This window comes from Pelodiscus sinensis, chromosome 27 (genome assembly GCF_049634645.1).
Source record: "Pelodiscus sinensis isolate JC-2024 chromosome 27, ASM4963464v1, whole genome shotgun sequence".
Taxonomy (NCBI): Eukaryota; Metazoa; Chordata; order Testudines; family Trionychidae; genus Pelodiscus; species Pelodiscus sinensis.
Window position 1 is genome coordinate 3,414,668 of NC_134737.1, and position 23,615 is coordinate 3,438,282.

A 23,615-nucleotide genomic window follows, 5' to 3' on the forward strand; every position below is an offset into this window, starting at 1 on the left:
CATATCAAAGGTACTGTCTCAGCACCCTGGCTGGAAGCTTGGTTGAAGTGTTTTGCAGTGTCCTCAATAAATCGAAACCACTTGTTAGTTTCTTCCAGGTGACGGGGTTAGTGTATGCCTGGGGTTAGCTGGCGGGGCTCCCTGCGCTGGCTTGTGCAAAGCTGAATCTGGCCTTTCCTCCTTTGCTCAGAGGGCTCAATTGTCAAAGAATCACTTCTGGATTTTTTCACACTGCTGACCCCTGTCTGCCTGGTAGGATCCACAAAGAGGGAGATATAGCTGGGACACACAGAATGTCTTATCTGGGGAGCAGGTGACTCTAGCAGAATGCAGCCTAGGGGCCCACCGGAGGGAGTGTAAAATGGGGAATATACTAAAAGACTAAGCGAGTGGTAATCTGGCTAGAGGAATGGGCACAGGGCTGGGAATTCGTAACCCCTCCACCTGGCATTTACAATCCCCTGCTGCATGGTCGACCCCCAGGATTTCTGGCTCTTGCACTGTGCTGCCAGGCCACTGCACCATGCCGCCCGTGCACTGTTCTCGCCTCTCCTCCCGACATCTTTGCTTGTAAACTCTCTAGACCCATCCACCAACCCGGCCACCATCCAGGAGGTCAGCGACTACGTGCTCTCGCTCAGCCTCCCCACGGACACGGCCGCAGTGCTGAGGAAAATGACGGAGATCCGAGACCTGGCGGTTCAGCTGCAGTGTCCTGAGAGCATACTCACCCAGACGGCCGGGGATATTGCGAAGGCCAAGGCGCTTCAGCAAGAGGCTGAGCAGGCCAGGTAAGCGGGGCTTTACACTAATGGGGTGAGAGTCTGTGGACCTGCTCCAAAGTCCACTGCAATTGCAGGATTCACGTTCCTCAGTGAGTGATGAAAGCCCCTGCTGAAGAGGCACACTTCCATTTCAGTCCTGCTGCTTGTTCTCTCTGGGGCCATTCAGCAACTCCTACCCCCAGGTACTCCTGCTTTGTGCCTGGGTGGGAGAGTGCCAGCACGGTTGGATAGCTGACTACTGGCCAGATCCTAAGCTAGTGTAAATCTGCTGGGACTTCAGTGGAGCAGTGCTGGTTTATACCCACCGAGTCTAGCCCCACAGCTTTTGTGTCCGTGCGGTGCCAGAGAAATGGGTCTCCAGTCTTGACTGGTGCCTCTAGTGGAGATCACAATGCAAACAATAAACCCCGCTGGTATTAACAATGCTCTGACATCCCTTTGTTGTAAATACTGGGGTGGAGAGATCTTTCCCTGGCTGATGGGAACCGTTTTTGCTTCTTTTCGGCTCCTTTCATGAGAGATAATAGAACTGAACATCTATTTCCAGGGAGTCAGTAATGGGGCCTCCATTAGAATGACACAGTTACTGAGGGGGAGGGCTAGAGGATTCAACGGAGTAATCGTTATCCTGATGAAAGTTGGGAGGCTTCCTCTACAGTCCCGTTAAAAAAAAAAATCAGAGTGTCCTTGTAGAGCTGAAACGGGTTTCTCTCATGATGACTCCATTGCATGCAACATTCTAGAGAGATGGTGAATGGGATCAGAGTGTAAACCCCCTGAGCGCATCTGACACCATGTGAGAGTGGTAACTTTTGGAGAATCTGGCTTGGTGTGCTGATATTGTAGGGGAAAGTAAAAAGTCTGACTTCAGGCTGGCTGACTTAAAGCTTTAAGCAACTAAATGGGCACTTTCTTTCCCCTTAAATCATTTTTTTCTTCACTTTACCAATTATTAGAAAGAGTGGTGCTTCTAAAGGGGGCTATTCCCATCTTGTCTCCTCTTCCCAGTGCTAGGAAATACAGCGCCGCTTCTCTTCTGGGAAGGCAGCATGGTCCAGTTGTCAGAGCACAGTAACTTCAGAACTTCTGGCTTCTATTACAAGCTTTTTATAGCATCTCCTTACAAGATGTACTACGTGTCCATCTTATTTCCCCTCTACTGTCCTTTGGCTTTTAAGCCACAAAAAAGTAATTATAAAAATAATAAACATAATAAAATTATTATAAACTTAGATAGATAGATAGATAGATAGATAGATAGATAGATAGATAGATAGATAGATATAAAACAACAAGTATAAAAATGAAAAAGTTTTGATTTCCTTCCGATTCCCTATTGCATTTCCCCAGGAACCGAGCCAACGCTGTTGAGGGCGATGTGGAAGAAGTGGTGGACAACTTGAGACAAGCAAACACAGTGCTCTTGGAAGCCCAGGATCTTCTGAGTGGCTCCAGCTCTTCCCTTAGGCTCCTCCAACTTCGCATTGATGAGGTGAGTGGTGCATGCGGCGTTCCTAGCATTGTAACGCTGCCCGGCCTTCACGCTGCTCCTCGGAATGCTTGTGGAACTCACTGCAAAACTTCTCACCATTGAAGGCAGGTTATTAATCACATCCTTCACCCTCTCCTGCTTTCATCCTGTCCCGCTGACACAATGATGCCCCCCTAGTGTGTCAGAGAAGCTGGATCCTAGCAAAATTGGCTTGCTGTAAAAGTTGGACTGTTTTTCTCTTTGTGTTCAACTTGTGCCCTACCCCAGTGGTTTTCAAAGTACGTGTCGTGACCCAGTACAGGGTCGTAGAGTGCCAGGTACTAGGTTGCCTTACTGTAGAGTGACCAGGTGATTAGTGGGAATTGCCAGTCTTGGCACCACGGACCACACTGCACCCCAGAAGTGGCCAGCAACGGATCCAGCTCCTAGGTGGGGGTAACAGGTCTTCACACACTGCCCTCCCCCTGAGCACTGACTCCATACTCCCATTGGCTGGTTCCCAGCCAAAGGGAGCTGGGGAAGATGGTGCCTGTGTGTAAGAGCAGTGTGGAGAGCTGTCTGTGCACCCCTGCCAAGGACTCAAACCTGGCACTGGCTGCTTCCGGGGCACAGCGTGGTCTGAGGTACCAGGATAGGCGGGAAGCAGCCTTAGAATCCCCACGGCTCTGCTGACTATGAGTCGCTGGAGGTAAGTCCATGCCCAACTTGGCACCCAAATCCCCTGCCCTAGCCCTGAGCTCCCTCCTGCACCCCAAGCCCTTCATTCTCAGCCCGGAGCCGCACTCTAGTTAAAAGAAATAATTATGTTAGGTCAAGGGATCAGCAGTTTTCTTCAACTGGGTTGTGAGAAAAACAGTTTGAAGCCCACCAAGTTTGCGTGTGCCCCTTGTCACTCTTGCTGTGACGCACAGGTGTGAGCTCTGTGACGGTCTTTGTTCTGCTGCGTGGAATAGTGCCTCTCATGGTGGAACCCTGCCTAGGGGCTGTACTCCCTACTGAGTCTGTATTACAGACCCATGATAAATCATACCAGCGCCTGTGAGGAGGATAGAGTGTCAGTTATTTTCTCGGACGAGTTTTTCTTTAAAATACCAAACACCTTTGGCTTTTAGATCCAGTCTGTCCTTGGTCCAATGGAGAAGAGTATGAGAGGCATAACTGATCAGCTGGACAACTTCACCGAGAGACTCAGCCAGTTGCGGCACCAGGCTGAACAGAACCGGTTGCAGGCGACAGAGGCTCAGCAGAGAGCACAGGAAGCCAGTGTGCAAGCATGGAGCACTCAGCAGGTACAAGGGAGGGCTGGTAGGAGCCTAAGAATGACTCTGACCCATAATCCTTCACTCACTTCTTGTGCTCAGGCAGGTGAAAAGCCACATGAGTGCAGAACGTGTTTGAATGGGGCCGGGAAAGTGAATTACTCTGTTTCTGGGAACATAGAATTATCAGAATGGCTCAGACCTATGGTCCAGCTAGTCTGTTTAGCTCTGCCAATAGCTTAGAGGAAGGTGTAAAAACCTTCCAGGAGCAGATGTAGAATAATCTGCCCCACACGAGGTCCCCTCCTAGTCTAACAATTAGCTTGACTTAAGTCCTGAAGCATGAGGTTTTAATATCCCTGCCAAAAATTGTTAGCATTAACTATTATTACTCTCCCTATTTTTCAAAAACGGTGAGTAGTCCTCTGGCACCTTGAAGAACAAAAAAATATATATAGTGTTATGAGTGCAAGCTTATCTGAGGAAGTGTGTTTTGCCCACAGAAGCTCATGATACTCTCTCTCTCTCTCTCTCTCTCTCTCTCTCTCTCTCTCTCTCTCTCGCTCTCTATCTCCATACACCCCATCTATCTATCTATCTATCTATCTATCTATCTATCTATCTATCTATCTATCTCTAAGATGCCATAGGACTACTCATTTTTTTGAAGTTACAGACTAACACGGCTACCCCTCTGAGATTTTTCTGCATATTCTTGTTATCCATAGACATGTCTGATCCCTTTTTTATTCTAGCTAAGTCCTTAGCGTCAGTGGTTTCTCAAGGCAGTGTGCTCCACCACTTAATTACACATGTGAGAAGGAATTTTCTTTTATCGGTTTTAAATTTCTCACTTCTCAGTTGCAGTGAATGTTTCCTTCTTGGTGCAATGAAATAGAGAGAACTCTTTCTCTCTCTCTCCTCTAAAGCACTCATTATTTGCTATGCTATTATCATGTCCTTTCTATATTGGCATCTTTTTAACCTCTCTGAGAATTTGCCTTGATTATTCTTATTGCTCTTTGAACACTTATTTCTGCAACATTCTTTTTGAGATGGGGTGACCAGTACTTTACATTATTCCAGATGATGCTGAAATACTGGCTCCTATAAAGGCATTGGAAGCCAGTATGTAAAATTATTATGGTCTTTAATCGACAATCATTTTAGAGAGTTTGTCTGTTTGTTTGATCAAGAACTCCTAAACAGTAAGAGCTAGGACCAGCAAATTCAGCATACAGCTTCTTCTTATAACTTAAAGCAATGTAAGGGTTTGGTTGTGCCAGGAGAACAGGATGTGCCTGGAATGGGATTACTTTTCATAAAACCAAACAGAAATGAGACAAAATCTCTAAAGCAAGTACAGTCCTCAACACTGACACAACTGAGCGAATGTTGAAAGAGACTGAACCAAGATGAGCCAGAAAAATAGAATGAACTTGCAATAGGATTGCTTCTCAATAAACCTTACAGAAAAGAGCTAAAATGGAGAAATTTGGAGTAGTGCTCTCTTTTGGCACAGCTAAATCAATGCGTAAGGTTTGAAAACTAGAAGACAATGTTATTGGGAATCAAACTGACTATAGCCCTTTTTAGGTAAAACATAGCAAATGATGAGTTTATAGGGCTGAAGAAACAAAATACACTTGATGGAACTCCCAAATTACAAACCTGGGCAATGCTGGGTAAATCTGTAGAGCCCTGTGTGGACACAAAATTTGTGGCCTCACCTGTATCCACAAAAATGAGCTGTGGATATCCGCATTGACATACACGGATATGGACACCTGTGGATATAAAGCAGACGTCTGCAAATTTGTGGGATTCTAGATACAAAATTTGATATCCGCATCCACATCCACACATACAGATACCTGTGGATATAAAAGTGGAAGTCCATGGATTTGCAGGGCTCTATAAATCTGCTAATATCTCTATAATGGCAATAACGGCCATTTATAACACAAAGCCGCAATAGATTGTCTAGAATTCATTTATCGATTGAACCTCATTTATTTGCTTGAGTTCATCCTGACAGCTCGTTCCCTTTCCCACAGGGATTTGAACAAGTAAAGCAAAAATACAGTGAGCTGAAGAGGCGGCTGGGACAGAGTTCAATACCAGGAGCACACGGCAACAGGATCAAAAGTATTGACATGGAGGCAAAAGCGCTCTTTGAAGAAACCGGAGCGATGATGCTCAGGATGGAAAGTAAGTGAATTTGTGCAGCTGTTGTCAGAGCCTAGTGGCAAATGGAGAAGAGAGAAATGGAAGCAGAAGTGAGGCTTTTTATTCTTAATACACAGAGGGAGTGGATACATAGCCGAACTCTGTCGACAGTAGGTTCCTCATCCCCTTTCTTTCAACTCGGTGTAGCTACATTGATCCAAAACCATAGTGCAGATGTAAGAAGGCGCTTGGTAATCCGCAAGGTGAATCACCCCTAACTAAACCCTGCTTGGCCCCAAAAATGTAATGTAATTAGTCATGTACACAGTCCCCTAATCTTGCTAAGTAAAGAACTTGCGAGTACAAATGTGTTAGGCACAGAAACCTAAACAACTGGCCACACTGAGCCCTGAATACAAAGGATTCAGCTTTGTGGTTTTCACGACAAAGGGACTGATTAACGGCCCCACCCTTGTCACTTCTCTTCTCATTTTGCTCTGCTCCAGTGGCGGCTTCTGCTGCTGCTAGATAATGTTTCAGTGCAGCATCATGGGGGCGAGGAATAGAAATCTCAAGCCAGATTCATCCCCGGCCTCACCAGGACAACTTTGGGCCCTGCTGTCACTTCACCCACCACGCCAGTAGCGTGGACATTTTGGGAGCGTTGCAGCTGGAGAGCAAAAGCCAACACTCCGACGCCTCTGTGCCACTCAAAACCCGACAGACCTTCTGTCTGTGCCTCTGTTTCACCTCTGCTATGCTGATGCTCCATGCATGCATTTCCAGTTCAAGCTCCCCAGAGCCTCATTCCGCGTGCTTTGGGTGCCAGCCAGGGGGCAGTTTTAGTGCCCTGGCTATGAGGCTTCAACCATTCAAGAATGGCCCTGAGCCCAAGTAGTTACCAGCCGGAGCTTTGGCACCGCCTTCCGTGAGAAAGCAGTGGCTCTTGGGAACACCATTCATCGAAGGTGCCTCTCCGAGGCAGAGACTGGAGAGGGTGCTGCTGCTTATTGTTGGTGCGAGGTGCTTCCTGCTGTGGAACTCAGCAAGGAGTCTTGACGTTGCTAAATAGGCCAGCGTGCAATTTCCTTTCCGACACACGCAGGGCTGGGCTTGTTTCTGCTCCCATTGACGTCAGTGACAGAACTGCCATTGACTTCAATGGTCACTGTCTGGAGCAGCTTCCTTGTGCGGGGCAGGGGGAGGAGGGCGGGTTAAGTGACTGAGATGTTTTGGGGAGTCCCAGACAGCGGAGGGGTGGCTTTCGGATGCACTCACTGACTGGGTTTGGGTGTGTCCTAGGCACAGCTAGTGCGTTTGGCTGTTCCGTTGGATGCTGACCGTGCTCTGCTGACTTACATTGGGGATTTTCAGAGGGGCGATGAATGACTTCGGGCCCCGGTTTTCAAACGATGGGTCTGCACACTGGGTCGCGGGATGTCAGACACTGGGTCACCCGGCTGTAGGTTGATGAGGTGACCAGCAAAGGTGCAAGACAGGCTTCCTCCCTGTCCTGGCACTGCAGACCCCGTTGTGCCACAGAAGCGGCCAGCAGTGGGCCCGGCTCCTAGGCGGGCCTGGTTAGGGCTCCCTGTCCTGCCTCCACCCTGGGTATTGGCTCTGGGGGCCGAAAGCAGCGCGCAGCGCTAATGGTGCACCTCTGCCTAGGAACCAGGCCTGCTGCTGGCCACTTCCAGGGTGCAGTGCCGCCCGCAGTCTCAGGACAGGCAGGAAGCTGTCTTAGCACCCTTGCTGCTCGGCTACCTGGGAGCTGGCAGAGGAAAGCCGAAACCCAAACCCTGAGCAGCGACCCCCCACACCCAGAGCCCCTTTCTATACAACAAACATCCCACCCCAGAGCCTGCTCTGACCCCCACCTCCACCCAGAGCTCCCCCTCACACCCTGAACCCCTCTGCCCTGCCTCCCAGCCTAGAACCTCTTATTATACTCCAAACCCCTCATCCTATCCCTCCCCCCAGAGCCTGCACACTCAGATGGAGCCCTCTCCCCCCCACACACCAACCCCATCCTGTCCCCACCCCATTGCCCTCACTCTAGTCAAAAGATATAGCTCTGTTGGGCATTGACAATTTTCTTCAACTGGGTCATGAGGAAAAAAAGTTTGAAACCCAGGGCCTTAGGGTAGAATGTCATTTTCCTGGACTATCTTGCCCTAACCGCAGCTGCCTCTCTCCTCAGCTATGGAAATGGAAATTCGGGAAAGCAACAATGCATTAATCATCAAGTCAGCCAACCTCGCAGGCCTGGAGGAGAAGGTGAAAAAGATCAGGGATGATATCCACAAAAAAATGTCATACTACATCATCTGCTAATGGACGAGCTGCTGGGGCTCCATTCGTCATGTACTTGCATTTCCCATCTAAAGTTCAGACAATGACGGACAGTATTCAGTCCCCTCTCCTGTCTTGCAGAATTGTCTTGTTCTCAATATTTTTGCTTTGGCTAATAGAACTGCTGTGCCTTTAGAAAATAGCCATCATGGAGCCAAGAAGAACAAGCTCCCTTAGACAGAATGAATGTTACCTGGCTTGGCTGAAGGCATCTGGGGCATCTGACATTGGCCACTGTCAGAGGACAGGATACTGGGCTAGATGGACTTTTGTCTGACCCAGTCTGCACGTTCGTATGTTCACCTAGTGTGACTCTGGGAAAGCGGGAGATCTCACTCCAATAACTAATAAAATACAAGCCTTTTGAAGGGAGTTATTTCTTGCATGAGGTTTGCAAACCAGATGGGAAGCGTATTCCTTTCAGAACCCAGATTTCATCTTTTGAACAAAAACCTCAACCCGCAGCTTTGTTTCAGGAATATTGCAATTTTGTCACAGGAGGGGCAGGACGAAGGCCAAGCAAGATTTCAGACCATTCTTAGGAGAGGCTAAAGAGACTGGGACTTTTCAGTTTAGAAAAGAGGAGACTGAGGGGGGATATGATAGAGGTCTATAAAATCATGAGTGGTGTGGAGAGGGCTGATAAAGAAAAGTTATTTATTAGTTCCCATAATAGAAGAACTAGAGGACACCAAATGAAATTAATGGGTAGCAGGTTTAAAACTAATAAAAGGAAGTTCTTCTTCACACAGCGTGTTGTCAACCTGTGGAACTCCTTGCCAGAGGAGCCTGTGAAGGCTAGGACTATAATAGAGTTTAAAGAGAAGCTGGATAAATTCATGGAGGTTAGTTCCATAAAAGGCTATTAGCCAGGGGATAAAATGATGTCCTTGGCCTCTGTTTGTCAGAGGCTGGAGAGGGATGGCAGGAGACAAATCGCTTGATCATTGTCTTCAGTCCACCCTCTCTGGGGCACCTGGTGCTGGCCACTGTTGGCAGACAGGATACTGGGCTAGATGGACCTTTGGTCTGACCCAGTATGGCTGTTCTTATGTTTTTATGAGTGGATAATGGAGTAAAAATAATAAGAGTCGTATTTACACACATGAAAAAGCAGTGGTGCTCCAAGGTGGAGTTAAACACCATCCGGTTTGACTTTGTTACCCCATGCATATTTTCAACACAATACATTGCAGGCAGAAGATAGTAGGGAACAACTGTGCATTTGTGGTGGGAATTTGCCTAGGGGGATGTAAGAGATCACTTTCATGTCTAGCCAAGGCTCACTTTACAAAATAAAAGTCAGCTTTCTTAAGCACAGGGTTTATTCCACAATTACAGACTCAGAAGCAGGGAATTCAGACCTCTCTTGGATTATCCTCAGACAACAGGGGGTGGTAGCAGGTTCTCTCCTTTCACAGCTTAAAGGAAAACGTCACAGCCAGGACAGGAAATTGACACTGGATTTAAACATGCTGAAGCTTGGAAGGGAGAAGAAATTCTAGGAGAGAGAGGCATAGGCTGTAAAAGCTGTGGGGATGCCCATGACTAAATAAACACCATCTGGCTTTGCATTAAAAGAATTATCCTGTCTTCCGCATTGAACAACTATACAATAGAGACAAAGAAGCAAGATACAGCCTTATGCAATGATACATGTGTCATGTAGATGGAAGGTGCTAGCAGAAGCCTCATGCCCGTACACCTCCCTTGTCTAAAACAACTGCTCCCTGTTCTAAGAAGCCAGGTGCTCTTCAAGGTTGTTGCTTTGAAGGATTTCTTAGGAGTGAAAGCGTGCAGCTCTCTGATAAACGGCCACTCTCCTCTGAGAAAAAAGCTCTCCGTCTGCGGCTGCCAGGAATCAGTCTCCTCTCCTCTTGTTTGTGCTATTGCTGTCTGGCTTTGAAGCGCAGAAATGCATGAACCAGCCCTTCTGGAATGGAAGAAAATTCAGTGTCACGGCTGGAATTGTTTGTGGAGACTTCCTTTAGCACACATTCCTTTCACAAACAGCACCAGGGCCATCTTGACCCCGCTGATCTGTACGGCTACATCTAGACTGCAAGCCTCTTTCGAAAAAGCCTCTTTCAAAACAGAGTGTCTAGACTGCAAGCAGTACTTTTGAAAAAGCAAGCCGCTTTTTTGAAAGAAAGCAGCGAGTGAGTCTGGATGCTCTCTTTCGAAAAAGCCCTGTTTGCATTCAAGAACACCTTTTTTCGAACGAGCACTTTCAAAAAAAGGCGTTCTTCCTCGTGAAATGAGGAGTACCACCGTCGAAAGAAAAGCCACGTTCTTTCGATTTAATTTCGAAAGAACGTGGCTGTAGTCTAGACGCAGGTGAAGTTTTTTCAAAAAAAGGCTACTTTTTTCAAAAAAACCCTGCAGTCTAGACACAGCCTACTTGAGAAAGGATTAATAAGGGATTACTCACAGAATGGGAAGGGACCTCGAGAGGTCATCAAGTCCAGTCCCCTGCCCTTGCGGCCTGGCCAAGCACCATCTAGAACAGCGGTTGGCAACCTGTGGCCCACAACCCACATGCAGCCCACTGGGGTGCTAGGTGTGGCATGCAAGACATTTTGTTTACCTTCGCCCATGTGCTGGGTTGCCAGATTCTCCTGGTTTCCATCCATGTTGTTTTTTTCCCTACCGGTGTTCCTAAAGTGACAGGCACTTCAAGCCAGGGCATGTGACAGGAGGTGCGTGCGGATTGCACACAAGATTGCGCGTGCCAAAGTGCTGCTCTGGTTCCATTGGCACCCCTTGCAAATTCTAGGGAGGCAAGCGCAGGGAGCAAAACTACTCGATCTCTGGAGACTACCTTGGTTAGGACAATCTTGCAGCCCACTGAGATGAAGGAGGGCCGCTCATGCAGCCTACTCACTAGCCTCAGCTGCCCATTACTGATCTGGACCATCCCTGACAGGTGTCTGCCTAACCTGCTCTTAAAAATCTCCAATGATGTAGATTCCACAGCCTCCCTGGGCAATTTATTCCAGCTGCTATAAATTGACATAGACGCCAATAGGTTGATAACGCCTCCTACTGAGGTGCTTAAAGCCACCTGTAACACTTAGTATTTGTGCAAGTATCATCTGTTCACTCTTGATATAAAAACTGGAACCATAATATAATGTGCGGCTGACTTCTGAACTTGGGAGGAGAGCTGAGCTGACTTACGCTCTCCCTTTTACTTGGGGAACGCTTTCCTTCATGCGCAGTGTCATAGTCACACTTCCTAGTGCTTGCTCACAGCAGAGCAAACATCAGCTTGACTATTCCATGATTCATCTCCTCAGCAGGCAAGAAAGCCACCTCCACGCACACGTGGACATTCCTGTATCCCTGACAAGTGACCACGTTCTAATCCAAAGCAGGGTTCCACAGGCTGCGGGGCCGCATCGTGACTTAGACCTCACCTGGCTGGACCCCAGCTAAGGAGGGGAAAGTCCTCCAAGCCCTTGGCCCAATCAGTCCTTGATGCCTGCTGAGAATGCTCAGATCGGAGCCAGCAAGGGCCAACTGGGCTAGAGGTTTGTGGGAGGTGGACATTTACCTCCTCTGAGTTGACCTAGATTCCCTCCATCGCATTTTAGATAGGCCACCGTGGAGCGGTCATGTGGCAACAGCTGACTGTCACTACTGGCTGAGGAAAGGCCCCTTAGCCAGTTCACAGACCTGTCCGGTTTGCTTTTGCTCTGAGTTAAAGAACTCCCGCTTGTGCATAGTTCAGGATGGCAGGGCTACGTTCTACGTCTCTTCTGCAGGACAGAGCCCTATTCTGATGCAACGGGATGTGAGCAACTCCAGTGGGCATCAGTCAGGCCCCTGTATTAACACAACTGGTCTAAAGAGAAGTTGAAAGATGCTTCAGTGTGTCAGACTCTTGCAGCCACCATGCCGTTCAACCAGGATTACAACTTACTCCAGAAAACTCTTTATGATCCAGACTCTTTTTGCTTCCTCCTGCTAAAGCCTGAGTCATTTTGATCTCGCTGCACTTACCGTAACAGATGTGTTGGCTCAAACGGGTGACCTGCCAATCACATGACCAAGCACACACCAGTTTGCCCAGTACCACGGTGCGAATGGTTACTGGTTTTCACTGGAACGATGACCTCTGATTTGAAGTGACTGGTTGGGTGGGTGGGAAGAGAGAAAATGCAGAAAGTGAAGAGCAACATCCAGGTACTTTCTTCCACGGAGAAGAAATAACTATTTTTAAATATAAATAGTGGGCCAGCTACTCAGCTGGTGTAGCTTGGCTGATTAATGCCAGCTGAGAAGCAGGACCAGTATTTTTTGCAAATGCAACAAACAAACAAACCCCAAACCCATAGGTCCTTCCAAACTATGGAAAAGCACCAGATTGAGGATGATGGAGACGGAAGCTCTCTGGAACATGGTAAGATCTGCCATGTCACCAGTGTGTCTCAACTTGATGTCCAAGGCTGTGCTCCAAGAGAGTGGGAGGAGGTTTGGCTGGCCACAACTATCCAGCCACTTTGCAAATTTTCCTCTGCCCTCCCCACCTTCCCCTCTTTCCCACCCACACCTGGTGCGTGCAACCTAATGCACCCGCCACCTTTCTAGAAAGCCCAGTGCCAGCTGGTTGCAGGAACTGTGCTGTGAAGATAAACCTGTCTCAGAAGTTAGAAGTGACAACGTGGCTACCTACTGGGTTTTGGCAGCTTTTTTAAGTAGCACTGACTCGGAACAGAAGACCGACTTCACTTTCTCGTGCCCACCGCAGGCTGAACTGCACCCGCAAGAAGTTCTAGTTGGAGAGCTCTGATTGACCGGCAGGATCAAGCACTGGTTGATAGGCAGTGACCCATTAACCAAATGATCTAGTGACTTGCTCTGTGCCATCCGGGTGTTTTGGTCAAGCTGGCTGGGAGGCATTTGACACGCTAATGTGGGGATGAGCATCTTCTTGTCTTGACTGGGCGCCTCTTGGCTGCTGACCTCCGGGCTGTTGAGTCTGGATCCTTCTGACACTTGGATGACCGGAAGATCGGTGTCAGCCCGTGCGTGGCAGTTCATGTGGAGTTTCTTCATGTGGCGCACAACGGCTGCAGCATTGAAGGCTTGCTGAGCGAGAGGAGACATAAAACAACCGTGACCATCTTGCAAGCTCCCTGGATGCTGCAGTGTGAATGGACTAAAGATCTTTCATGGGGAGTTATTACAATTACGTTGCTGCATTGCCCAGATGGGCCATGTTCAACCCTGGCATGAGAACATGCAGAGGAGAATTTCACCCGCCGCCTCTTTGATCAGGCAGCTGGGGAACAGGCTGCTCTTGCTCACAGGCAGGTCAGGGCTGCAAGCGTCTGCTCAAGCATGAACCCAAATTTGGAACAAAGTAACTAAAATGCCACGGAAGAGGCTGTTCTCCTAAACTCGCTGCCACCGGGCAGCAGCGCCGATCTCACAAGAATAGCCAGAGTGGCAGTAAGACGCAGGAAACCTACATTCAATACCCGCAAGCAAAGTGCAGTCTCTGGGTACCTCTGCTCCTCATGAGTAAAGAGGAGCCTATAATCCTCCCTCTTCTCACCCTAGGGTCCAGGTTAGACAGACATCTATCAGGGATGGTGCTTGGTCCTGCCGTGAGGGCAGAGGGCAGGACTTGATATATTGGCATTGGAAAAGGTTTAGAAAAGGGCAACAAAAATGGTTAGGGGTTTGGAACAGGGTCCCATATGAAGAGAGGTTGAAAAGACTTGTACTTAGAAAAGGAGAGACTCTGGGAGGATATGATAGAGGTCTATAACATCATGACTGGTGTGGAAAAAGTGAATAAGGCAAAGTTATTTACTTGTTCCCGTAACAGAAGAACTAGGGGTCACCAAATGAAATTAACAGGCAGCAGGCTGAAAACAAACAAAAGGAAGTTTTTCTTTACACAGCGCATGGTTGGCCTGTGGAACTCCTTGCCAGGGGACATTGTGAAGACCAGGACTTTAACAGGGTTCAAGAAAGAACTAGATAAATTCATGGAGGTTAGGTCCATCGATGGCTATTAGCCAGGATGGGTAGGAATGGTGTCCCTAGCCTCTGTCAGAGGCTGGGAATGGGTGACAGGAGAGGGACTGCTTGATGATTCCCTGTTGTATTCACTCCCTCTGGGGCACCTGTCATTGGCCACTGTCGGCAGACAGGACACTGGGTTGGATGGACCTTTGGTCTGACCCAGTCTGGCTGCTTTTATGTTGATGACCTCTCGAGGTCCCTTCTGGTTCTATGATTTTAAGCTCTGTGGGATCTTGTGTTTGTATCAATTTCAGCACTATAGAGAGGCTCCACTTTCAGCTGAGACCTCTCGATCCTACCACCGAATAGTAGTTCATAATATAATCAAGTAAAATATCCACACTGATTTCTGGGAGAAGGGGTCCAAGGTTGAGGTGCTCATCCAAGCAGTTTAAGGTGCACTCATGGCTACATGGTAGCCACTGGCATGTGATTTGGAAATGGTTCTAGCTCCCAACAACAAACAACCTACCCTCCATTTGCTCTTTGCAAAGTTTTTCTGGATCTGAGCACTGACAGATGGGTATATATCACGGTGAAGGGCTGTATTTCCATCAATCCTGCAGATGGGGAGACAAGAAACAGGCTCGTAGGCAGATGGCATTTGAGAGGCATTCCGCATTCTGGAGGCAGCTAACGGCTTGGTACAATCAATCAAGAGTAATTAAACCCAAAGGAAAAACAGCAACACAGCATAATACAAACACACACTTCAGAGTTGAAGAAATAGCAGAGTTAGGGAAGTAAATATCCATTTAACGAGTTAACTGGTTAAACAATATAATTGCAATTGTTTAACGGGTTAATGGTGCAGCTGGGATCTGATCAGCCTGTTGTGGGGGAGGAAGCTTGGTTTGGCCAGCCGGGCTGCAGTGGGAGGGAGGGTTCCTCATACCCAGCCCTCCAGGTAAGTGGTAAGCAGGGGTTAACCTTTTACATCCCTAACCAGAGGGGGATTGTTTCTCTCTGATCTTGAAGGCGAACTGTGCACAAATAGCCAATTTAATTATCACTTTCTTTCGGCACAAGAGAGAACCAAGACAACATTTCCCATCAGATTGCAAAGAAAACACTAGAGATTAGTAAGACATCACCGTTCCATAGGCTACAGAGAGCATTCTAGGGTTAAATGACGAGGCTGATGAATTCCATTTGCTACCAGGTAGCAATGTTACGATAGTAGGTGACATGTTGCTCTCACCAGGGGTGTCTCAAAGCTTTCTCGCACGTGAACCTCTCGTTTGGATCCTTCTCCAGTAAGTGGCAGATGAAATCCTTGGCTGTTAGTGGGGAAATCAGAGAGACAGGATCAGGTCTTAGCACTTACAAGAAACAATCCTACAGCTGACCCAGCAAACTCTGGCAGGTCCAGCATGCTGCTTACGTGTCTAATGTTCCATGTTTAAACCCACACTCTTGTAACACCCTCCCCAAGGTAAAATGGATGTATGCTCAGGGGAGATAGCTTGCTTAGGGGAACATATTAACTGAAGATGGGTCAAGCTTTATTGCTAAAATATAGCATTGTCAGAGTGGATCAGACCTGTGGCAACCCCGGTTCAGTCTCCCATCTCTGACCCTGGCCAGACCTAGACGCTTCAGAGCTGGGGTGTGCAATAAGCAGCCCATAGGCTGAATCACCGCTTCCTACAGCTCCCATTCCCGGAGCAGTGAACCACAGCCAATGGGGGCTGTGAGCGGCCTTGCCTGCGGACATTCAGATAAACAAAGTGTCTGGCAGCCAGCCAGAGCTAACCCTGATGAGCCACATCCAGCCCACGGGCCACTTACTACCCAGCCCTGCTTCAGAGAAAGGTGTGTGGAAACCCTTACGGTGGCCAGGAAGCAAAGAAAACAACTTGCTGTGGCAAATAGAATGAGACAAATAGAAAGGTTCCGAAAAGGGGCAACAAAAATGATGAGGGGTTTGGAATGGGTCCCATATGAAGAGAGATTAAAAAGACGGGGACTTTTCAGCTTAGAAAAGAGGATACTGAGGGGGGATATGATAAAAGTCTATACAATCATGAGTGGTGTGGAAAAAGTGAATAAGGAAAAGGTATTTCCTTATTCCCACAATATAAGAATTAGGGGTCACCAAATGAAATTAATAGGCAGCAGGTTTAAAATAAACAAAAGGAAGTTTTTCTTCACTCAGCACTCTGTCAACCTGTGGAACTCCTTGCCAGAGGATGCGTGAAGGCTAGAACTTTATCAGGGTTCAAAAAAGAGCTAGATAGATTCATGGAGGTTAGGTCCATCAATGGCTATTAGCCAGGATGGGTAGGAATGGTGTGGAAGTGGGAGACAGGAGGATTACCTGTTGTGTTCCCTCCCTCTGGGGCATCTGATATTGGCCACTGTCAGCAGACAGGACACTGTTGGTCTGACCCAATATGGCTGTTCTTATGTTCTAGGATGTGCTTCTCTAAACTCTCCTTCCCTCTTGTTCCCTGGTAGAGCTCAGCCACTACATGATCAGGAGAGTTCTAGATGGCCGATGTTGCATGCCAGAGAGGGGACAGAGTGCTAGTAAGGTGTTCTGCAGTGGATGAGAGGTACCTGACTCCGAGATATCATCCCAAAATGGAGACTCAAACTCGTAGTAGCCTTCTTTAATCTTTTCGAACAGTTTGGATTCTGTCTCTTCGTAGAAGGGAGGGTATCCACACAGCCTGGAGCAGAACAGCAAGGAGCTGATTAGCGCCTCTCTCTTGGCATGCACAAGCATTTTGAACTCTACTGGGGGCAACTGGCGTGTCTCACAGGGATAAGGGATGAAGGGAGGAGAATGCACTATTAACCCTCACCATGCAGCACGGCTTGAGGGTAACGATTCAGAAAAAGGTTGAAAGCCCCAGTGTGGCAATGGCAGGACAAAACCCCAGTGGGTGTGCAGCTGATGAGATGAAACTGAACCTAGAAAGCACAGCGAAGGAGGATGCCTGATAATTTTATGCTACTGAAGGAATAATGCCCAGGGCGGACTTTGCACAAGCATATGTGGTGCCGCACAAGGGGCCGCAGCAATGAAGAATCCTGAGCATCTGTCAAAAAGCAAAGGTGTTGTTGGTTCATACTCACAGGATATAAGTAATGACGCCTATCGACCAGCAATCGACAGCTTTGCTGTATGGTTTCTGTGCTAGGACCTCGGGAGCTACAGGAAATCAAAAGCAAATCAAAGTTGTAGGGAATATAAACCATTTCAGGACAACAAATGACTTTACATTGAACAATCATAAACCTGGTGTGCCAGGCTTTTAGGGGTTAGGCCATGTCTCCACCTACTGGAGGATCGATGCTCCAGCGATCAATCTTCTGGGGTTCGATTTAGTGGGTCTAGTAAAGACCCTCTAAATCGAATGCTGACCGTGCCCCCATTGACCATGATACTCCTTGCTGTCACAAAGTGTAAGGGAAGTTGATGGGAGAGTTTCTCCTGTTGACCTCCTGCTGTCGGGCTGCCCCAGAAAATCATTGCAAGGCACGTCGACTCCAGCTACGCAATTCACGTAGCTGGAGTTGCGTATTTTGCATCAGTTTTCTCTTCCAGTGTAGACCTGACCTGAATGATTGTGGATAGAAACACATAGATGTCTGTGCATTTGCCACCCAACAAATCCAAAGCAGCAGAGAGGCAGGATGAGTAACTCATAGATTTTTGAAGCCAGAAAGAACATTATGATAATCTAGTCTGACCTGCATAACAAAGGCCAGAGAAGCTCACTCAGTAATGTGTCATCAAGTCTATAACTTCTGGTGTAGCTGTAGCCTCCTTCTTTTTAGAAAACCTTCCAGTGTTGATTTATAGACTGAAAGTGATGGAGAATTAACATTGTCCATTTTTCAATGGTTGTTGTTGTCATGCCCCCCCCCCCCCCATGCTTTATGAAAATTGGCTTATGGATATGAATATGTATAACTCGAAGATGCTTTATACAAAGCAGGTCATGTAACTTATCAATTTTACAGTTACAAGCTGCTGAATGTATACATTCTACTTTTATGCATGAATCATTCTTGTATGTGAAGTTAGAAGTACAAAGTGTGGATCTATTTATAATTCTAAATGTGTTATTGAGGGCCATTACTGATGCCCCAGAAACGAATGGCTCAGTCATCGAATCAATGACATGTGAATAGTCTGGTTTGTCCTGTATACCCAAACTGTGGTTAGTCCTGGAAAGACATGTGACCATGCCCCTGGTACTGGAATCCCTCTTGAACCTGGTATTTTTCCATGGAGATGAGGGGTGCTGAACAAAGAATTCCTGCCCTGGGGTAAGTTTATTTATGCAATGGGAAAAAATCAGCCTTCCTCTTCAGTTGGCCTTTGAAACTGCCTGGCCTACCCTAAGGGGATACAAAGAACTTTGAAGAAGCTGTAGACCCGGGTCACAGTAAAGGTGGACTCTGACTAGAAGCTCTTCACCTGAGATAAGACCAGCTGTTTAAGGTAAGAATTTTCATGTAACAAGTTTCTTAGTGGATTAGAACTAGCTGAGGGTTTTTTTGTTCATTTTAATTTTGTAACTTACTTTGATTTGACAGTTTTCACTTGCAAGCACTTAAATCATATTTTTTGTACTTAATAAAACCCTTTTGTTTATTATCAAGCTCAGTGTAAATAATTGTTTCCTGGGGAGAGGGGAACAACCACTGTGCATATCCCTCTTGGACTGATAAAGGGGGCTGACTTCCTTTGAAGTTTTCTCCATGTAAAACTTTTACATGGGGTAGGGTGGATTTAATTGGGGGTGATGGTCCTTTCTGGGGATTGGTTTCCTGGGTGCTGCTGAGCTCTTAGAGCTGAACCCTCCCAGAGCTGAACTGGCTCAGTGTCTGCATTGCTCTGCAGGGGGGTGGTCACCCCAACTCTGTGCCTTGACTGGGGGAGACCAGAGAATGTGTTCCAGCAGGACAAAGTGGTGTAGAGCCCCAGAGGGCAGGAAGGCAGACCTGTCACATGATCAGCACATTACGGGACAACCCTAAAGGAACTTCTGTGATTCAACCCATGACCTGCTTGTTCTTACATAGAATTTTATGGCTTCAGAATGCTATCCAGACATGAAAGTGTTGTAACACCGCCCTGTGTGATATATGGGCCCTGAGTCTTACGAAGTGGGTTTTTGCTCACAAATAAATCTGTTAGTCTTTAAGATGCCATGCGACTCCTCAATATTTTTGTGGACACAGACAAATACAGCTACCCCTGTGTTGGGTCATTATATTAACTTGTTTATTTTGTGATTTTCAGGTTATGGGCGAAAGGTCCAGAGCATAGAATGGGCTTCCTACCACTAGATGTTAGACCTAAAGTAAATCCATTCTACAAATGGGGAATCAGACAAGGGAAGGAGCAGTGACTTGCACAAGGCTCGAATGTCATTTAGAGGTGGGTTAGCTTGCAGAAATACTGGCGCTCTCAAGCCATGAGGTCAGGTGGTCTCTCAGACATCTTCTGCGAACCAGACACAAGGGAATGCCTCCAAAATATTACCTGCTAGGCCAAATCCCGAAATCCTGATTCAAGCAAAACTCCCGTTGATTTCAGTTAACAAAATCTCATTGCTTTCAATGATTTTCTTAAGTATACAGTGAATTCTTGAATAACTTCAAGATTCGACTCTAATTTTTTTAAATGTGTGTTGGACACCTTCTTTCCCTTTTCAAGCCTGCTGAGATTTTGCCACCCTTAAAAACTATGTCCCTAATCTGATTCGCCTGCAGCCCTTACAGTGTATTTTTATTAGCATGTTACAATATGCCTAAGCATGTTACTTCTTTGCTTTCTTCTGGAAAGTGAATAAGAGGCATATGAGGGCCTGTGTCCTGTCGGTCATCAAGGAAAAGCCCTCCCAGGCCCTTTACTCACCAACATATCCTGGAGTCCCACAAGCTGTGGACATGATGCCATTCTGCTCCATTTTAGACAGACCAAAGTCTGTGATCATGATTTTGGAGTTTTCCTCGGGAGTCAGGTAAAGCAGGTTTTCAGGCTGTCGGTAAGAAATGGTCAGATTTTAAATGCCACACTGACAATCAAAGAGGGGGAACTATAATCTACAAATGATAGGTTCCTTTTTTTTCTTCAGTTCATGCACAAAAATTAAAATAAAGGCCAAAGAGCCATTGGAGTTAAAGGCAAAACAGCCCTGAAGTTAATTGGGTTGTAAACATAGGGCTTGTCTTCACTTACCCTGAGATCAATCTTCTGGGGTTTGAGTTAGTGAGTCTAGCAAGGACCTGCTAAATCAACCGCCGATGGCACCTATGTGAACGCTGCTACTCCACAGGGTTGCAAGGAGTTAGGAAAGTCAATGGGAGAGTTTCTCCCGTTAACTTCCCGCAATGGGGACACTGCAGAAATTCAACTTAAGGTACGTTGACTCCACCTATGCCATTCTCCTAGCTGGAGTCGTGTATCTTAGGTCAACTTTCTCATGTCACGTAGACCTGGCTATAATTCACTTGTCGTTTCCAGAAGCTGTCTGACTTCTAGGCCAGCAGAAGCAACAGCAGGATGACTCAGAGACTAAAACCTCTCGAAAGTCACTGCAGTATCGAGTGCAAACGCTGGCTCTGTGGAATTTAGGAGTCAAGTTAACACTCACTGAGCACAACGCGATGGATAGGTGTGTTTGTTGCAACCTGCTCCTATTATCACCACTCCTTTCATAAGAGCCTTGTGAGCTTTTCATGATGAAAGTTCCAGGGTCAATCCTTAGGGATGATAGTGGTTGTGACGTGATCTTAAAAAGCTAGCTTGCTTTTGCAGGATTTCCCGGTGTACCCCAGTGAACCCGTCAGTGCTGCATTGCAGGCATTGCTCATTTCACAGGGCAGTGCTGTTTCCAAGGAGCGCAATATTTACCTACCTTTAAATCGCGGTGAACGATTCCATTCTCATGGAGGTATTTCACTGCTGCCAGGACCTGTCGGATCACCACACTTGCATCTTTCTCAGTATAAACACCTCGTTCCAAAATTCGGTCAAATAACTCCCCGCCAGACACCCTGAAGGGGAGACAGTACACACACCACTAGTTAATGCGTGGAGATAAAAAATATCCATAGACAGAAGAAGGGGAAATTTTACTCCACCTAGATGTGCAAGACACGTACAGCTTTATCTACAGCATCGCTGTGGTTGAGAAGCCAATGAACACATCCATGCTGTGCTGAGATGTGCCAGCATGGTACTGGATCAGAAGGGGTTAATCCTTGCCAGTGGGCCGGGAAGGCCCTTTCCTTTTAGCTCTGCTGGGCATGCTCCAGCTGGGACACTGATATAAAGGGGAGTGGTCCAGCACAGTTGGGGCTGTCGGCCGAAGGGAAGGGATGAGCCCTGCAGGTTCCTATGGAAGGAACTTCAGGACAGTGGGGTAGTCAGGATGGGTGGGTCCCCCTTTGGGCGGGTGGGCAATGAGGGTGAGGGTAGGAATGATGGGGCTGCCCCCTAGCTGGTCGTGGGGGAGGAGAAGAAATATCCTGCTATGGCTAGGGGGCCTTGTAAAAATAGGGATGTTAAATTTCAATTAATCAGCTAATTGAGTAGTCGATGGAATTTCCATCGATTAGTCGATAAGGGGGGCGCTCGCTATGCCATTGCGCCTCTCCCTTTGAAGCCTGCAGCTCTTGCACATTTCAAAGGGAAAGAGGCAGTGGGAACCCATGTCAGTCATGCTGGCACGGGTTCCCCTCTGTGCCTCTTCCTCTGAAATGTACAAGAGCCACAAGCAGCTCTTGTACTCTCCAAAGGGAGAGGAGCAGCAGTGGGACAGGCCGAGTGGGACTGCTTCAATCCCCGCTTGCACCGTTTCCCCGCTGCCCCCTGCCTCTCCTGCTGCCGGCAGAGATGGTTCTGGGGGCAGGGAACCCTAACCGGCTCCCCCCAGCACTAGCTCATGCTCCCCCCCTTACTGCCTCTCTCTGATAGAGGCAGCAAGGGGGGTGGGAAGCGACTAGTCGAGTTCCTGCTCGACTACCCGATAAGTGTTTGCTTATTGGGTAGTCTACTATTTGCTTACATCCCTAGTAAAAAGGGAGACATAAAAATGTGCACTCCTTGCCCCTCCCACTCTGCCCCTGGCCCCTCCCACTCTGCTCCTTGCCCCTCCCACTCTGCCCCTGGCCCCTCCCACTCTGCTCCTGGCCCCGTTCCGCTCACTGGGCACTTCTGCCAGGGAAGAGGATCAGAGTCTCACCCTGCTCTGCCTGCTGTGGGCCAGTGGTGCTGGAACCATGCTCAACACCCCCTGCCTTACTCTGGCCTTTCCCCTGACTGCCCCGGGCTGGGGCTACAGCTGGGGGTAGCTGTGGAGCCCTGGGCATGGGGCTTGCTGCAGAGCCATCAGGACCATGGATGGCAAAGGAGCCCTCCGGCAGCAGGGACTCTGGGGAGGACAGCAGAGCCCCCAGCCTGGCAGCAGGACCCCTTGGAACTGGTGGCTGTGACCCCAAGCAGCAGCAGGACCCCTCGGTGTGGGTGCAGAGGCCGGCCAGCCAGAGAGGACCCACAACCGCAGGCACCCGATGTCCCAGAGGAAGGGGAAGCCATGGGAATCCAAGGACCACAAACCACGGAGGAACAGGTAAGAAGTGACTCAGGGGAACTTAACGGGGAAAGGGTCATAAAACTGGGGCCTAGCTTGTTGTGTTTCAGCAGGATACCCATCAAGCTGGGGGCAGGCCTTGGATTGGGACCTGGTGCAGAAGGGAAAGCCCATGTCCATCTACTCTGTCACCTACCCCAACGTGGCAACCCACCAATCTAACTACTAGGCCACACAGCCCTGACCAAGAGGGCAGCTACATGGACTCTGACCAGGGCCGTTCCTAGGGGGACAAGGGGTCTTGGGCAAATCCCTTGCCCGCACCCTGATTCTGCTCCCACCCCACCCATGCCCCCAAGCCTTGCTCCTGCTCTGCCCCCTTGCCTGAAGTCCCCTTCCCAGGGTAACATGAGCCAGGGGCTTACTAAGGGGTCAGGCACTAGGTGGCAGCAGGGGTGGCCCCCCCACTACAGCAGCAGGAGCCAGAGTGACCCCACAGCCTGCTCCACTGTACCCCACCCCGTTGCCCTCTCAGCCCATGGGGCTCTGCTTCCCCGGGGCTCTCTGCTTCCTGCTGCCGCTGTGAAGCGGAGCCCAGCTGGCTGGCAGGTGGGCAGCAGGGCAGCGCACAACAGAGCAGAGCGGAGCAGGCTGCTGGGTAGCTCCGGTTCCCCCCACTGCCACCCTGCGTCAGGGCCCCCAGTAATCTCCTGGGCTGCCATGGGCTGTGTCCATAGGATGGCTGAGGCGGCCGTCACAGGGCCTCCAAAACAAAGGCCTGAGGCAGCTGCCCCGAACTGTCCTATGGACAGGACAGCTCTGACTCTGGCCACTAGGCCACACAGCCCGGCATAAGAGGCCCACCCCATTTTGGCTCCTCACACATTAGGTCACACTGCCCTGAGACAAAGGGAGGTGATTGCAACTTGACTGCATAGCCGTACCACTGCCCCTAAGG

At 48.4% G+C, this 23,615-nt stretch overlaps 2 protein-coding genes across 13 annotated transcripts in view; one reads left to right on the plus strand and one right to left on the minus strand.

The window, feature by feature from the left end:
- LAMB3 (laminin subunit beta 3) overlaps window positions 1-8,425 on the plus strand; it is a 132,997-nt gene extending 124,572 nt beyond the window's left edge. For all 8 annotated transcript variants that reach the window (XM_075910038.1, XM_075910039.1, XM_075910040.1 and 5 more), the window contains 5 exons: window positions 584-791; window positions 2,136-2,277; window positions 3,390-3,566; window positions 5,594-5,747; window positions 7,906-8,425. In XM_075910038.1, coding sequence (XP_075766153.1) covers window positions 584-791; window positions 2,136-2,277; window positions 3,390-3,566; window positions 5,594-5,747; window positions 7,906-8,039 — 815 coding nt within the window. In that variant the 3' untranslated portion in view covers window positions 8,040-8,425. The remainder of the gene's footprint in view (window positions 1-583; window positions 792-2,135; window positions 2,278-3,389; window positions 3,567-5,593; window positions 5,748-7,905) is intronic.
- A 919-nt stretch (window positions 8,426-9,344) lies between these two features.
- CAMK1G (calcium/calmodulin dependent protein kinase IG) overlaps window positions 9,345-23,615 on the minus strand; it is a 128,136-nt gene continuing 113,865 nt past the window's right edge. For all 5 annotated transcript variants that reach the window (XM_075910044.1, XM_075910046.1, XM_075910045.1 and 2 more), the window contains 9 exons: window positions 20,981-21,119; window positions 19,978-20,101; window positions 17,181-17,256; window positions 16,659-16,771; window positions 15,298-15,376; window positions 14,569-14,656; window positions 12,736-13,151; window positions 12,063-12,191; window positions 9,345-9,990 (listed from right to left, as the gene is read on the minus strand). In XM_075910044.1, coding sequence (XP_075766159.1) covers window positions 12,101-12,191; window positions 12,736-13,151; window positions 14,569-14,656; window positions 15,298-15,376; window positions 16,659-16,771; window positions 17,181-17,256; window positions 19,978-20,101; window positions 20,981-21,119 — 1,126 coding nt within the window. In that variant the 3' untranslated portion in view covers window positions 9,345-9,990; window positions 12,063-12,100. The remainder of the gene's footprint in view (window positions 9,991-12,062; window positions 12,192-12,735; window positions 13,152-14,568; window positions 14,657-15,297; window positions 15,377-16,658; window positions 16,772-17,180; window positions 17,257-19,977; window positions 20,102-20,980; window positions 21,120-23,615) is intronic.